We start from the raw sequence: 17,721 nt of genomic DNA, 5'->3' as shown, positions 1-17,721 counted from the left end.
AAGCTAATAATCATAACTGTAGTAATTGAAAATCTTTTCTTACATGTGGCTAGCATATAATGAAAAGAGAACATATCAATATCATTAAATAATAAAAGCAAAAAACATTATTCATCTAAGATTGATAAGTAATTATGTGAACACAAGCAGTAAGAAACATTTGGTTATATTGCCTTTATATGTATATGGAATTTTTTGTACACATTGACACTACAAAAATGCTGCCTTTACTCAACTTATAAATTGTTAAATTAGTTTTGGGAAAATCTTATATAGATACTCATTTTTGATATATCAGAAATTTATTATCAAATTCCTTTAAATGTCTAAGAAGTCTGATAATATTGGTAGATATTTCTAAGAAGGTTTTAGAAAATTGTTAGAATGAAAGGACATAATCCAGAGTCTGCTTTTTTGCTTTCAAAAATTAGTAAATAGGTGGCGACTTCAGCTCACGTCATGATCTCATAGTTTGTGAGTTCAAGCCCTGCTTCAGAGCCTGGAGCCTGCTTCGGATTCTGTATCTCCCTCTCTCTCTGCCTGTCCCCTGCTCATGCTCTGTCTCTCAGAAATAGATATTAAAAAAAATTTTTTTTAATTAGTAAATACTCCACTTTATTCAGAACCTTTTGTGGTTTTCCCTAGATAACCCTTGAAGCAGAAGATAATGTGAATTATTTCCCAGGTTATTGGAGGATAAAGCTTGTTGATGATAAATTATCCTCATTACCATTGACTGCTTTGAGAGAGTTTTGTTGCTTTTAAACTTACCCTAGCTGGTCTAGTTTTCAGATGAACATGCAGCATCTACTTTAAGTTATTTGTTTGCTTTAAAATAAAAATGACCAATATACGTTTAATAAATCAGATTTTACTCAAATTCAGTAAAAATGAGGACATTCTTTACATGAGATCTTTTTAAACATTGTTTCTCTTTCAGATGGGTCATCTTACTCTAGAAGACTACCAGATTTGGAGCGTGAAAAATGTTCTTGCCAATGAGTTTTTGAATCTCCTTTTCCAGGTAGGTTTGAAGTAAATGACAGGTACAGAGACTAATAGTACCAGTAGTTCTACATCTGTTTCATTGTGTAGTAATAACTGCAACTCAGCTACAAAACCGCATATTATAAAAAGAACTGTAGGGGTGCCTAGAGGTCTCACTTGGTGAAGCATCCGACTCTTGATATCTGCTCAGGTCCTGATCCCATGGTTCGTGAGTTTGAGCCCTGAGGCTGCACTGTTAGTACAGAGCCTGCTTGGTATTCTCCCTATCTCTCCCTTTCTCTCTGCTCCTCCCCTACTTGTGCACTCTCACACGCGTGCTCTCTCTCTCTGAAAATAAATAAATAAACATTTTAAAAAAATTATTTAGGGGCACCTGGGTGGCTCAGTGGGTTAGCGTCCGACTTCGGCTCAGGTTACGATCTCATGGTCCATGAGTTCGAGCCCTGCGTCGGGCTCTGTGCTGACAGCTCAGAGCCTGGAGCCCATTTCAGATTCTGTGTCTCCCTCTCTCTCTGCCCCTCCCCTGTTCATGCTCTGTCTCTCTCTGTCTCAAAAATAAATAAACATTAAAAAAAAAATTTTTTTTTAAATTATTAAAAAAAAAAAACTACATTATCCTGTATACACCTGAAAGATGCTAAGACAGAGGGTGAGAGCCCACCGAAGCATCTCAAAATCATGGGAGATAGAAAAGTAGAATATAGCTGATTATGTATATTTATCTTATAACTCATGATAGATCAGCATGTTAGATGCATAGATAATAATTTAGATTGCAAAAGCCATCATAATTTCTTATTTTTCTTCACTGTTGTCTTTTTTAAAGGTCCTTCCTAATAAGTGAGGCAGTGTGAACAGAAAGATGAATCATAAGTAGGCAGCTGTAGAATTTTCAATGTACACAGTCTCTCCAGTTAGGAGATTATCTTGGCTGCAAGGCTGTTTCTAAATTTTTTAAAAAATTCTTTAGAAGAAACAAGAAAGATTAAAGAAGGAGGAGAGAAAAGGTGCCAGGAATGAACATTAAGTCATAAGGCTTGCCAGATTTCAACTATTTTCCTAGTTGTAGTTCTTCTCTTGCTCCAATTAAAAACAATAATTTATGGTTTCCATTTTTTATAATTTTTCACAAATATTTACATTGACTTAATAGTGATATTTTAGATTCCTCTTTTTTTTTTTTAAGTTTATTTTGAGAGAGGATGTGAGCGAGCAGGGGAGGGGCAGAGAGAGAGGGAGAGAATCCCAGGCAGGCTTGACACTGTCAGTATAGAGCCTGATACAGGGCTCGATTTCATGAACTGCAAGATCATGACCAGCCAAAATCGAGACAGATGCTTAACCAACTGAGCCACCCAGGTGCCCCTATTTTAGATTCCTCATTTTATTTTTCTTTCCTTATACCCCTGTGAAGGTCAGAAGTTTATGTTTATATCTATCATGTTCTTCTGTTTTATGTAAAGAATAAACATGGCTATGCTAGAATAAATGGAAACTGGTCTCTTCCTGATAGCAAATGACTAATTACACACACACACACACACACACACACACACACACACACACACACGTGCATATACATACACATACATATACGTATATATACACATATACACACACACACGTGTGTATATATACATACGTGTGTATATATATACACACGCACGTATACACACACACACAATCTGATAAGCCTATAATATCCATTTATATCAATCAGTTGTTACACATCAGTTACAATTTTCAGCAGGGATTTTAACTTGATGGCTTTATAAAATATAAACATACAAAAATAATATTAGTCACTACTCCAAACAGAAATGACTTGGTAATATGAAAATTGGTAATATGAAAATTGATCAACTATTTTTATCTCATTTAAAATAATATCCTTATTATTTTATCTCATAACTTTTAGATCACTTAGGCTTATGCCTATATCATCTTGTAGCTATTGCATAGCATAACGTTTTGATTCTTTTGTATTGTCTTTCCTATTTCCTCATTCTTTTTTTTTTCTCATTCTTATCAAGAACTTGCAGTGGCACTATTTTTCTGACTCTAATTTATAAATAACCAAATGCTTGAGATTTGCCTTTGTGTATGTGTGTTTCTAACATTATATTATGAAGAGCTAAAAGGTTTTTCACATGAATACTTATCACCTACATTTTAACATTATATTTTACTGTATTTATTTCATATTCAATATGCTTTTAAAACTATATGTTCACTTAGTATATGAGTAAGAAGACTGTTATGCTAAGTTATGCTAAGTTATATTATGCTATGCTAAGCTTTAATTGTTATCTGTGTCTTAAAATTGGTAGAGTTAGTTGGTAAGTCTAGTGATAAAAGCTTGAATTATACTCTTACTTTATTTGCCAAGATCCCTCTTGGCTGAGTGTTTTAGGTATTTAAGTGTAACATATATAAGTGTTAACAAAATTGGAAAACCATCCCTGTGGTAATATCTTTATTTTCAGTCCTTCTTCATAAACTCAGTGGCCAATATTTTGAAGTATTCTAAACATAATCGGGGTGTTCTGTCTTGTGTATTATCAAAAAGTATCAAATTTTAAAGAGTGTGGTAGGCAGAATAATGCCCACCACAACCACCACGTTATCCATGCCCTAATCCCTAGAACCTGTGCATATGTTATCTTACATGGTAAAAGGGACTTTGTAGATGTATTGGACTAAGGACTCTGAGATAGGGAGATTAGCCTAGCAGATGGGTCTAATTCAAATGAGTCCTTAAAAGTAGAGGACCTTTTCCAGCTGTGGTCAGAGGGAGGGAAGGAGGGAAAGGAAGAAAGAGAAAGAGAGAGAGAGAGATGACGTTGGAGGAAAAGTTAGAGATGCAAACTTGTTGGCTTTGAGATAGAGGAAGGGGCCATGAACAAAGTAATGTGGGTGAACTCTAGAACTGGAAAAGGCAAAGAAGTGTGTTCTTTTCATCTCCAGAAAGGAATGCAGCTCTGCTGACACCTTGATTTTTGAATTAGTGAGACCCGTGTCTAGCTTTTGACCTACAGAACCATAAGATAATAAAGTTACTTTGTGTTAAGATGCTGAATTTGTGATAATTTGTTATAGAAGCAATAAAAAAAAAACAATGCAGAGGGAGATAATCCATATTTATGGATTGGAAGGCTCAGCATCTTGAAGATGTCAGTGTCAGTTCCCTTTAAACTGGTTTGTAGACATTCAGTGCAATCCCAATTAAAAGCACTGCCATTCTTCTCAGAGCTAGAACAAACAATCCTAAAATTTGTATGGAACCACAGAAGACCCCAAATAGCCAAAGTAATATTGAAAAAGAAAACCAAAGGGGCAGAAGGGATCACAGTCCCAGACTTTAGCCTCTACTGCAAAGCTATAATCAAGACAGTATGGTATGGCACAAAAATAGATACATAGACCAATGGAATAGAATAGAGACCCCAGAATTGGACCCACAAATTTATGGCCAACTAATCTTTGACATAGCAAGAAAGAACATCCAATGGAAAAAAGATAGTCTCTTTAGCAAATGGTGCTGGGAGAACTGGACAGCAACATGCAGAAGAATGAAACTAGACCACTTTTTTACGCCATACACAAAAATAAACCCAAAATGGATGAAAGACCTAAATGTGAGACAGGAACCCATCAAAATCTTCGAGGAGAAAGCAGGCAACAACCTCTTTGACCTCAGCCACAGCAGTTTCTTGCTCGACACATCTCCAAAGGCAAGGGAATTAAAAGCAAAAATGAGCTATTGGGACCTCATGAAGATAAAAAGCTTCTGCACTGCAAAGTAAACAATCAACAAAACTAAAAGGCAACCGATGGAATGGAAAAAGATATATGCAAATGACTTATCAGATAAAGGGTTAGTATCCAAAATCTATGAAGAACTCATCAAACTCCACACCTGAGAAACAAATAATCCGGTGAAGAAATGGGCAGAAGACATGAATAGACACTTTTCCAAAGAAGACATCCAGATGGCCAACAGACACATATGAAAAGATGCTCAATGTCACTTAATCATCAGGGAAATACAAATCAAAACCACAATAAGATACCACTTTACACCAGTCAGAGTGGCTAAAATTAACAACTCAGGAAACAACAGATGCTGGCAAGGATGTGGAGAAATGGGAACCATCTTACACTGTTGGTGGGAATGCAGACTGGTGCAGCCATCTGGAAAACAGTGTGGAGGGTCCTCAAAAAATTAAAAATAGAACTACCCCATGACCCAGCAATAGCACTACTAGGAATTTATCCAAAGGATACAGGAGTGCTGATTCACAGGGGTACATATACCCCAATGTTTATAGCAGCACTCTCAACAATAGCCAAATTATGGAAAGACCCTAAATGTCCATCAACTGATGAATGGATAAAGAAGATGTGGTTTATATTTACAATGGAATACTACTTGGCATTGAGAAAGAATGAAATCATGCCATTTGTAGCAACATGGATGGAACTGGAAGGTATTATGCTAAGTGAAATAAGTCAGAGAAAGACAGATACCATATGTTTTGACTCATATGTGGATCTTGAGAAACTTAACAGAAGATTATGGGGGAAGGGAAAGGGAAAAAATTAGTTATAAACAGAGAGGGAGGGAGGCAAATCATAAGAGACTCTTAAATACAGAGAACAAACTGAGGATTGATGGGCTTGGGGGAGAGGGGAAAATGGGTGATGGTCATTAAGAAGGGCACTTGTTGGGATGAGCACTGGTTGTTCTATGTAAGCGATGAACCACAGGAATCTATCCCCAAAACCAAGAGCACACTTTTACGCACTGTATGTTAGCCATTTGACAATAAATTATATTTAAAAATACATAAAATAAATAAATAAATAAATAAATAAATAAATAAATAAATAAATAAATTGGTTTGTAGATGTGGCGCATTCACAATCAAAATGCCAAAAAGCTTATTGTTGTCATTGTTTTTGTGGAACTGGACAAGCTGATTCTAAGTACATACAGAAGTGGAAAAGGCCAAATGTAACCAAGATAATGTAAAGAACGATGTTAGAGGACTTACAGTAGTATTAAGACGATGTGATACCTGCGTGAAGGTAGACAAATAGACCGGTAGAACACTATTGAGAGTTTTTAAACAGACCTACATGTATGTGATCACCTGACTTATAACAAAGAAGACTTTGCATTGCCTATGGGAAGGGGTGATCTTTTCAATAAATGGTGTACTGGGTCAATTGGCATCTCTGTGGGGAAAAATGCATTATTATTCTTCCTTCTTACCCATATATCAAGATTAATCCAAGTGGGATTATAAATCTAATAAGTTTGAAAAGTAAAGATAAAGCATTTAGAAAATAATTTGCAAGAATATTTTAATGCCTTTGAGGTGGCAAAGACTTCTTAGGACACAGAAAGCATTAACCACAAAGCAAAAGTTTCTAAGTTGGACTTCAGTAAAATTAAGAATTTTTTTAGGGGCACCTGGGTGGCTAAGTCGATTAAGTGTCTCCATTTGGCTCAGGTCATGAACTCACAGTTAGTTTGAGCCCGCATTAGGCTCTCTGCTGTCCACACAGAGCCTCCTTCAGATCGCGTGTTGTTGTTCCCCACCCCCCCCACGCCACCCCCTGCGCTGCACCTACCCCACTCATGCTCACTCTGTCTCTGTCTCTCAAAACTAAATAAACAAATTATGTAAAGAGCCTAAATGTCCATCAACTGATGAATGGATAAAGAAATTGTGGTTTATATACACAATGGAGTACTATGTGGCAATGAGAAAGAATGAAATATGGCCCTTTGTAGCAATGTGGATGGAACTGGAGAGTGTGATGCTAAGTGAAATAAGCCATACAGAGAAAGACAGATACCATATGTGTTCACTCTTATGTGGATCCTGAGAAATTTAACAGGAACCCATGGGGGAGGGGAAGGAAAAAAAAAAAAGAGGTTAGAGTGGGAGAAAGCCAAAGCATAAGAGACTCTTAAAAACTGAGAACAAACTGAGGACTGATGGGGGGTGGGAGGGAGGGGAGGGTGGGTGATGGGTATTGAGGAGGGCACCTGTTGGGATGAGCACTGGGTATTGCATGGAAAACCAATTTGACAATAAATTTCATATATTAAAAAAAATAAAAATAAAATATCTACAAAAAAACCCCAAAACAAAACAAAAAACTAAATAAACAACAAGTCATTTTTTTTTTTAAGTGAGGAGCTACCATTTAAAAAGTGAAAAGATAAGTTATGCAGTGGGAGAAGATGTTTGTGAAACCTGCATCTGACAAGACTTGTATCTAGGGCATACAAAGAATAAAAATCAATGAGAAAAAGGCAAAACTTCAATATAAAAATGTGAAAAAAAAAAATCCTGAAGAGATGCTTCACAAAACAGAATGTCCCAGTAGTTAATAAATGAAAAGGAGCTCCTTAGTCATCATGGACATACATATTAAAACCACATGTGAAATTCAGTAGACATACCCCAGAATGGTTAGTTTTTAAGTGATATAAAGTATTGGTGAGGATAACAAGCACCTGGAGCTCTCATATATTGCCAATAGGATGTAATTTGTACAATTTGTAATAATTGTAAATTATTACAAACACATTGGAAATTGTTTGGCAGTATTTATAAAAGTTGAACATATATTTACCTGGTGACCCGTAAAGTCTACTCATATGTAAAACCTACAGAAACTGGTGTTATCTGGGCACCAAAAGACCTACAAGTAAGTTCTTAAAATCACTATTTGTTGTAGCCCAAAAAACCCCAGAAAATGACCCAAATACTTATTAATAAATAAATACATAGGAAGTAAATTGTGGCATGTGCATACAGTGGTATACTTTAAAGCACTGGAAAATAAGTCTAATATTGCTACACCCAACAACATGGATGCATCTTACATAAACTTGAGCTGAAAACACTAAACCAAAAAGTTCAAAAGCATGCAAAACCTATTCTATGGTGGTGATAGTATTCAGGATAGTGGATACATCAGAGAAGTGCAGTGGTGTCTGGGAAGGAACCCAAAGTGGGCTTTGGGTGAGATAGCAGTTGTTTTTTTACTGGGTTTCATAGATACTACTTTGTGAAAAGTCGTTGAACTGTACACTTAAGATTTGTTCACTTGTAAGCATGTGTATTTCCATTTTCTATAAGTTTGCTTAGAAAAATAGGTTTCAAAAGCTCAAATATCTGTCAATATGAGAATGGATAAAATAGTGGTGTGTTCAAACAATGGAATACTACTTAGTAATGACAATGAACTACTTACTCCTAAATAGATAAATCTCAAAAACCCAATTTGTGGATTTTGTTGTTACGTAAATGTCACCTCAAAAGGTAAAACTGTAAACAGATCTCGAACTCTCTGGTTAATGTTAGCCATGCTGATGTATTTATAAAGAGCTGTACTACTGTCTGTAATTTACTTTGAAATGCATCCAAAAATTAAGGATGGATGAATTAATGGATAGATGCAAGTATAATAAAACGTTAATGTTAGAATCTAGATAATGGGTATGACATGTTCAGTGTTAAATTCTTTAAACTTTTCTGTGTTTTTGAAATATTTCATGAGAAAATATTGAAAAATTACATCTGTTGATGATATTTAGAGAAGGCACATAGAGGAAATGAGCCCTAAAAAGCATATTTTTAAAAAGCTTATTTAGCATTAGTGGCAGTAATTTTTCTCTTTGAACTGATTAAACTGAAATGCTACCCATATTTTTTGTCTCCTATATCCTCTGCATCTCCCCTCGCCTTTCTCCTTGAGTGCCATGATTTGCTCTTCAGATTTCAGGAAAGAAAATAATATTCCCTGTGTGAAATATCTTAAAATACATAGTATTAATGAAATGTTCTGGTAAATAGTTCTTTTCTTCTGTCTCTGTCTCTATCTCCGTTTTCCTCCCTCCCTTCCTTTCTTTCCTGTCTCACACAGAGATTTAGAAGTTGGCCTCTATTGAAATAGTTTGTTTAGAAAACGAACAAACAGCTCAAGTTTAAAGTTCAAACATTGATAATTCATCTTTTGAAAGCTATTGCTAATTCAGATTCCCATCCACAAAATGGAACTCATGCAGAGCATGTGAAATTTTATACAGTCCAGTCATTGGCACCAGTGAAGTTTGATTTACCACTTTTTTCTCTAGGTATGTCACATAGTTCTGGGGTTAAGACCAGCTACTCCTGAAGAAGAAGGACAAATTATTAGGTAAGTTTATAGTTTCAGTCAGTGTACTTTTTATTATATAGTTGAAATTTCCGACACTTGAAATATATTGTTATTAAGTAACATGTCCCATTTTAATATAATCATTATAGTGACACCTTGTTTCTCCAAATTAGTTTCATATTGAAATATTTTTGTTAAAATAATTTCCTAACCAAGGGATTGGATTAATTTAGAAATCATATTCTCTTTAGCTTTAAAATTGCACCAAGTACTGAATTTAATTTTTTGAAATAAGAAAGACATCTTAGGGACACCTGGGTGGCTCAGACGTTAAGCGTCCTTTTGGTTTCAGCTCAGGTCATGATCTCACGGTTCATGAGATTGAGCCCCATGTCGGGCTCTGTGCTGATAGTCCTGAGCCTGCCTGGGATTCTCTCCCTCTCTCTTTCTCTGCCCCTCCTCTGCTCACATGTGCATGCTGTCTCTCCCAAAATAAAAAAAAACTTTAAAAAAAAAGATATTTTATAAGATGAAAAGTTGCAATTTTTCCTTACTACAAAATAGTTCATGTTTATTGTAAAAAGGTTTTTATAAAGTAAAGCTGAATAAAAAGAAGCAAAAAAAAGCACATCATCTCTGTATTTATAGGTAATTGCTGTTGACATTTTTTCAATTGTATTGAGGTGTAATATCTAAAATTGTAAAATATTTAAAGTGTACAATTTGATTTGATATGGGTACAGATTGTGAAAGGATTCCAACCATCAAGTTAACATATCCATCACTATTCCCTCACATATTTCCTTTTTTTAAATTTATTGTTTTAATTTACATCCAAGTTAGCATATAGTACAACAGTTATTTCAGGAGTAGATTCCTTATGCCCCTTAACCATTTAACCCCCCCCCCAACAATCCCTCCAGTAACCTTCTGTTTGTTCTCCATTTTTAAGAGTCTCTTATGTTTGTCCCCCTCCCTGTTTTTATATTATTTTTACTTCCCTTCCCTTATGTTCACCTGTTTTGTATCTTAAAGTCCTCATATGAGTGAAGTCATATGATCTTTGCCTTTCTCTAATTTTGCCAATTCCATCCACATAATTGCAAATGGCAAGATTTCATTCTTTTTGATTACCAAGTAATACTCCATTGTATATATATACCACACCTTTATCCATTCATCCATCGATGGACATTTGGGCTCTTTCCATACTTTGGCTATTGTTGATAGTGCTGCTATAAACATTGGGGTGTATGTGCCCCTTCAAAACAGCATATCTGTATCCCTTGGATAAATACCTAGTAGTGCAATTTCTGGGTCGTAGGGTAGTGCTATTTTTAATTTTTGGAGGGATCTCCATACTGTTTTCCAGAGTGGCTACACCAGTTTGCATTCCCACTAGCAGTGCAAAAGAGATCCTCTTTCTCCGCATCCTTGCCAACATCTGTTGTTGCCTGAGTTGTTAATGTTAGCCATTCTGACAGGTGTCAGGTGGTATCTCATTGTGGTTTTGATTTGTATTTCCCTGATGATGAGTGATATTGAGCATTTTTTCATTTGTTGGTATGCCATGTGGATGTCTTCTTTAGAGAAGTGCCTATGTATGTCTTTTGCCCATTTCTTCACTGGATTATTTGTTTTTTGGGTGTTGAGTTTGATAAGTTCTTTATAGATTTTGGATCCTTTTTTTTTTTTTTAATTGTAAGAATATTTAAGGTCTACTCTCTTAGCAGATTTCAGTTATACGCTACAGTGTTATCAACTGTAGTCACCATATTATACATCACATCTTCAAACTTTATTTATCTTATAAAAGTTTGTACCCTTTTATCAGCCTGTCTGTATTCTCCCAACCTCCAGCAACTGCTCTTCTACTCTCTGTTTCTGAATTCAACTCTTTTTTTTTAAGATTCTGCATATAAGTGATATACCATGCAATATTTGTCTGTCTTTGCCTGCCTTATTTCACTTAGTGTAATGCCTTCCAGACTCATGCATTTTGTTGTAAATGACAGGATTTCCTCTTAAGACTGGATAATATTCCATCATACACATATATATATGTATGTGTATATATATACACCACATTTTTTTTCTACCATACATATACATATATATACACACACACACACACACACACATACCACATTTTGTTTATCCATTCATTCATTATTGTACACATAGGTTGTTAGCACACCTTGGCTTTTGTGAATAATGCTGCAATGAATATGGAAGTAAAGCTATCATCTTCAAGATCATGATTTTGTTTCCTTTGGTTTTATACCCAGAAGTAGGATTGCTGGATCATATGGTAGTTCTTTTTTTGATTTCATGTGAAACCTAGTTTTTATAGTGACTATTCCAGTTTATATTCCCATCAACAGTGTATAAGGATTCTTTTTTTCTCCACATCTGTGAATGGATAGTCTCTCTGGTCTTTTTGATAATAGCCATCCTAACAGGCATGCAGTAGTACCTCATTGTGGTTTTGAGTTGTATTTCCCTGATAATTAGTGGTGTTGAGTACCTTTTCATGTAGCTTTTGGCCATTTGTATGTCTTTTTTAGAAAAACATCTATTCAGGTTCTTTCCCATTTTAAATTGGATTATTATTATCTTTTTACTATTAAGTTGTAATGAATTTCATATATATATGTGTGTGTATATATATATATATATATTTTTTTTTTTTTTTGGATATTGGATCTGTGGTTTGCAAATATTTCCTTCCACTCCATAGATTACCTTTTCATTTTGTTAATGGTTGCACTATTGACACTTTTATGTTCATATACCCACATATGTATGCCTCTGATGGGATTTGTAAATGTTTTTTTAAAAATGAGAATATTTCATGATGCCTGCGTGGCTCGGTCAGTTAAGTGTCTGACTTCAGTTCAGGTCATGATCTCAGGTCATTTGTGAGTTCAAGCCCCATGTCAGGCTCTGTGCTGATAGCTCAGAGCCTGGAGCCTCCTTTGGATTCTGTGTCTTCCTTTCTTTGCCTCTAGCCCACTCACACTCTGTCTCTCTGTCTCTCAAAAGTAAATAAACATTTAAAAGAAAGAAAGGGGGACACCTGGGTGGCTCAGTCGGTTAAGCGTCCAACTTTGGCCCAGGTCATGATCTCTCAGTTTGTGGGTTCGAGCCCTGCATTGGGCTCTGTGCTGATGGCTCAGAGCCTGGAGCCTGCTTTGGATTCTGTGTCTCCCTTTCTCTCTGCTCACACTCTCTCTCTTCTTCAAAAATAAACATTAAAAAAAATTTTTTTAAATAAAAGGAAAGAAGGAAGGATATTTCAAAACACACTTTTATTTTTGGCCTCCATTTTCACTGCAGATTACATCAAATGACACTTTTACATATCAATAAAAGCCTTTTATAATTTAAATGACTGGCTAGTAGGCCCCATTCATCCCCTATTTTTTAATCTCTATTTTTCTTTAATATAATTTAGTAATTTAGTAATAAATTCTGTATGCCTTTGGTTAGGTATTTATTTAGGCAATATTACTTGAGGGGAAATATCTAGGTTAATAGGCCTGCACATTTTTATGGCTATAATTCAATTTTTAATATATCAAGTATCTTTCATTGCGTTAGTGTTACTACTTTTGTGTAGGAAGTTTCAGAAACAAGACTGAATCACTATTAAACTTGGCTTTTAGAATAAATTCAATATATAGTTTGTCACTTACTCTTGAAACTAGTGTGTATGCAAATTTTTCAGTAGTTTCTTCTGGTGTATGACTGCTTGATAAGAGAGTATACTGAATAGAGTTGTTTGGAATACCTGAGGACCGGAAGGATTATGTAGTTAACATTTAAAGAGAAATGCCAATTGAGATTCAGATTAATTTAAGTAGCAAATATATTTTCCATCTTTGTAAAATAGATTCTTTTAGGGGCACTTGGGTGGCTCAGTCACTTAAGTGTCTGACTCTTGATTTCAGCTCAGGTGATGACCTCAGAGTTCATGGGTTTGAGTCCTGCATCGGGCTCTGTGCTGAGCGCATGGAGCCTGCTTCAGATTTTCTCTCTCCCCACCTCTCTCTGCCCATCCCCTGCTCGCTCTCTTAAAATAAATGAACTTAACAAAAACTGGATTCTTTTCAAAAATGGTGATTTTTTTTTTAAATTTTTTTTTAACATTTATTTATTTTTGAGACAGAGAGAGACAGAGCATGAACGGGGGAGGGGCAGAGAGAGGGAGACACAGAATCTGAAACAGGCTCCAGGCTCTGAGCCATCAGCCCAGAGACCGATGCGGGGCTTGAACTCACGGACTGCGAGATCGTGACCTGAGCTGAAGTCGGACGCTTAACCGACTGAGCCACCCAGGCGCCCCCCAAAAATGGTTATTTTTTTAAAGAATTTTTAGCTGTATCCATTTTGAAAATGTTTTCATAAAAACTCTAGTCTCATGTAGTCATTTTAATTTTCATGCTCAGAAAACTCATTCTTATTTACTCATCTTGTATTCAGATGTTGACAGTGTTGTCTTGATTTTTTCTGATTTTTAACTGTCATAAAATAAAATTTTAAAGTACATTTAAGTGTACAAATGAGATATGGTAAAGAAATACTGAAAGGCTTTTATGTAGCTGCAGTAGCTTTTTCTTACAGTATTGTAATCTAATTTCATCACATGCTAATATCTTCTGAAGTCAGTATGACTTAGTATACATATTAAGAATGCTGTCTAGATAAGCACCAGGTGATGTATGGAATTGTTGAATCAGTATATTGTACACCTGAAACTAAAATAACATTGTATGTTAGCTAACTGGAATTAAAATAAAAACTTAAAAAAATGCTGTATAACCCGTATATACATTTCTTGGCTTAATTATTTTGCAAATGCTTATAGCATCCCTATTTTAAAATATAATGCTGGTAAAATCTCATGTTTTTATAGAACTTTGTTCTTTACACAGTAGTTCCATTTGCATTATTTCACCTATTCCTTAGAATAACTGCTTTAACTTGTTGGGATGAGCACTGGGTGTTGTACAGAAACCATTTTGACAATAAATTATATTAAAAAAAAGAATAACTGCTTTAAATTAGTATCACCATCCCATTTTATAGAAGAGGAAACTGAGAACACAAAAGTTGAGGAACTTATTAACCAAAAATTGCATGGAAGTGGCAGGATCAAGTCAATGACTTTTTTCATTGAAAACACAAATAATCTGCCTCTGTATTCCTTATTTTTACTAAATCTGAATTTTAAATTCTAGATTCCAAAGTGGTTCATTTCATTTTTGACTTTTGAGTTTTGTGTTATTTTGCCTGCATTTTTACTCCTAGAAATTCATTTGAATTTGTCGGATGATTTTTAAAGTATGAATCGGGTTGGTATATATGCAATGAGATGAAAGAAATATTTCTCTCTAACTTAAAGAATCAGTAATTTATATCAAAATTAGTATTTCTGCAATGGCTGAGTGAAGATGTCAGCAAATCCTCCCTGAAAAGCAACTGGACAAAATAGAACATTGTACAAAATTGTCAGCCAGCTATTTTAGGACTTTGGAAATGGACCAAAGCTATTTGACAATTGGGAAGCATTTATTCAAGAAAAACCACTAAACCTTGGTAAGGATAATGGGAATCTGTGGTAATTTTACTTGGGGCTGTTCCCATTCCTTCCTACCCAACATGATAGTTTTACCAAGGCAGAGATGACAAGGCTGACTTAATTTGGAATAGGACAGGCATGAATGCCTGCCCAAGAAAATTGTGCATATACACAATATTTATATTTGTGTGTGTGTATATATATAAATAAGTAATTTATATATATATATTTTTATATATAGTCATATATATTTATATGACAATCATGTTGGCAAACAATCAGGGAACATCATTAGCTTGGGGTTGAGATACTGATTAAGGAAAACACCAGACTGACAGGCCAGTCAAAATTTTAACCAAGAGATCCAGGGAACAAGATGACCGTAATGAGTATTGATATATTTCACCATATCACAAATGATCTGGAAGCCTGCTCATACACAAGGCTAGGCCCAAGCTCAGCAGAAACCAAGGAGGACCGTAGCTATCTATTCATTCCTGATTGAATGTGAGACCTTGCACATGCAAAAAGTAAAAACCAAGGAAGTTCGTTATCTGCCTGAACTTTGCATCATTTTTCAAACTGCAAACTCTTCCATCAAGAAAAGTGTAAGTATTACTGGCTCAAGATGTTTCAGCATAGCCCCTCACCAGTTATTGTCTGATCAGTAAATTATGCTGTTCCCAAGGAAGCCAAACTAAAATGTAAAAAATAATAAAACTGAGCTGCCTCACACTGCAGGGGAAACAGACTCTAGAATTAGTCCAGGAAGTCACAAGGCAAAACACACAGGTGGTATCAGAATCCAGAGTTGGTGAAACATATTATCAAATATGTCCAGTTCTCAATAACAGAAGATCATGAAACATACAAAAAATAGAAAACGTGACCCATATACCGTGGTGGTGGTGGTAGTGACAACACTAGATAATAGAAACTGTCACTGAAGTAGCCTCAGATGTTTGACTTAGGATACAAAGATTTCACAGCAGTTGTTATAAATGTTTTCAGTGCTAAAGGAAGCTTTGTTTAAAGATTTAAAGGAAAATATAATGACAATAACTAGTCAAATATAAAATATCAATAAGGAGATAAAAATTTTAAAAGTGAACTCAGTGGAAATCCTGGAGTTGAAAATTACAATAAATGAAATGAAAATTCGCTACAGGGACTCAGCAACTGATTAGAGTTGCAGAGAAATAATCAGCAAAATAGAATATAGATCAATAGAGATTTTCCAGTATGAAGAGCAGAGAGAATAAATAAAAATGAACAGAACCTGAAGTGTGTGAAACACCAGAGACAGGTATACCAATACACACATAATGGAAGTCCCAAAAGGAGGAAAGGAGCAGAAAAAAATATTTGACAAAATAATGGCTGGATCTTCTAAAAGTATTGAAAGTCACTAATCCAAGAAGCCCAACAAACTGCAAGCAGGTTAAAAACAGATCCACATCTAAACATATCACAGTCAAACTGTTCAAAGTTACAATGAGAAGATCTTAAAAGCAGGAAGAGAAAAATGACTCCTTCTGTAGAAGGCAATAAGATTAATGGCTGACCTTTTTTTTTTCTTTTAGAAATGATAGGGGTCAGTAGGCAGTGTGATGACATTCAGAGTGTTGAAGGGGGAAAACTGTTAACCCAGAATTCTTTATCCAGCAGAATTATCCTTCAGAAATTAAGGTAATTTGAAAACAGTCCATACAAACACTATTGCTAGTTAACATGTCTTAAATACTGAAGGAATAAAATACTTAAAATATTGAAGGAACTTCTTCATGCTAAAACAAAGTGACCCCAGACAATAATTTGAATTACATAAAGAAATATAGAGCACCAGTAAACATAATGATATCCCAGTACATTTCTGTTTCACCTTTTTACTGACTTAAAATACAAAATCATAAGACAATAATTTGAAAGCTATGTTGTTCTTACATGATAAAAAGACGTCATATGCATGACAATAATACAACCAAGAGAATGGGAACTAGAGCTATATTTGAACAGCATCTATATTTTACTGAAATAAATTAGTATTAATCTGAAGTAGCATGTGTTAAGCTTTATTTTGTAACTCTAAAGCAGCCATAAGAATATAATCCCAAATATAGTTTCTTTAAAAAGATAATTAAAATGATATGCTATCTAATACAGAACAATCTAATACAAAAGAAGGAAGTAAAGGAGGAATAGAAAATCAAAAATACTTGAGATAAATAGAAAACAAGTAACAAAATGGTAGGCACAAATCCATATCAATAATTACTTTAAGTATAAATGGATTAAACAATTATCAAAAGCTAGACTGATTTTTTTTAATCCAAATACTTGAGATTCAAAGACACAAATAGATTCAAAGTAAAATGCTGAAATAAATATAACCATGCATATTTAGGAAAAAATGGCTTTTAGACAAAGGATTGTTACTACACAGACATTTTATAATGGTAAGTTGCAGTTCTTCAGGAAAATATAAAAGTTGTAAATGTATATGCACCCAGCAGCAGAACACTCCACCCAACAACAGCAGGGTACATATTCAAGTACATGTGATATTGTCTAGGACAGACTATATGTTAAACCATGGATTATTACACTGTGGCCCATTGGCTGACTTTGGTCCACTACCTGATTTTATACAGCCTACAAGCTAGAAACGTTTTTTTATACTCTTTTTATATATCAAGAACCATAAAGCCTGGTTTGAGAGAAGTTAAAATCTAAAGATAGGTCAATTGAAGCTATTGAGACTGAGTAGTAGAAAGACAAAAGAACTAAGGGAAATGAACAGAGTTTAGTGGACCTGTTGAAATAGCAGCAACCGTACCATCATACACATAGGAATCCCAGAAGGAGAAGAGAAAAAGTGGCAGAATACTTGAAGAAATAATGGGTCCAAACTCCCCACACTTGATAAATGATATGAACCTAAACAT

At 34.9% G+C, this 17,721-nt stretch overlaps 1 protein-coding gene across 2 annotated transcripts in view; it reads left to right on the top strand.

Moving 5' to 3' along the window:
• The window catches only part of USP32 (ubiquitin specific peptidase 32), a 243,099-nt gene that overhangs the window by 157,247 nt on the left and 68,131 nt on the right, over positions 1-17,721 (top strand). For both annotated transcript variants that reach the window (XM_047832929.1, XM_047832928.1), the window contains exons 10-11: positions 941-1,024; positions 9,170-9,231. In XM_047832929.1, coding sequence (XP_047688885.1) covers positions 941-1,024; positions 9,170-9,231 — 146 coding nt within the window. The remainder of the gene's footprint in view (positions 1-940; positions 1,025-9,169; positions 9,232-17,721) is intronic.

Source organism: Prionailurus viverrinus, chromosome E1 (assembly GCF_022837055.1).
Source record: "Prionailurus viverrinus isolate Anna chromosome E1, UM_Priviv_1.0, whole genome shotgun sequence".
In the NCBI taxonomy this organism is placed as follows: Eukaryota; Metazoa; Chordata; class Mammalia; order Carnivora; family Felidae; genus Prionailurus; species Prionailurus viverrinus.
The sequence above is the reverse complement of the archived record's forward strand: the minus strand, read 5'-3'. Positions and strand labels throughout refer to the sequence as shown.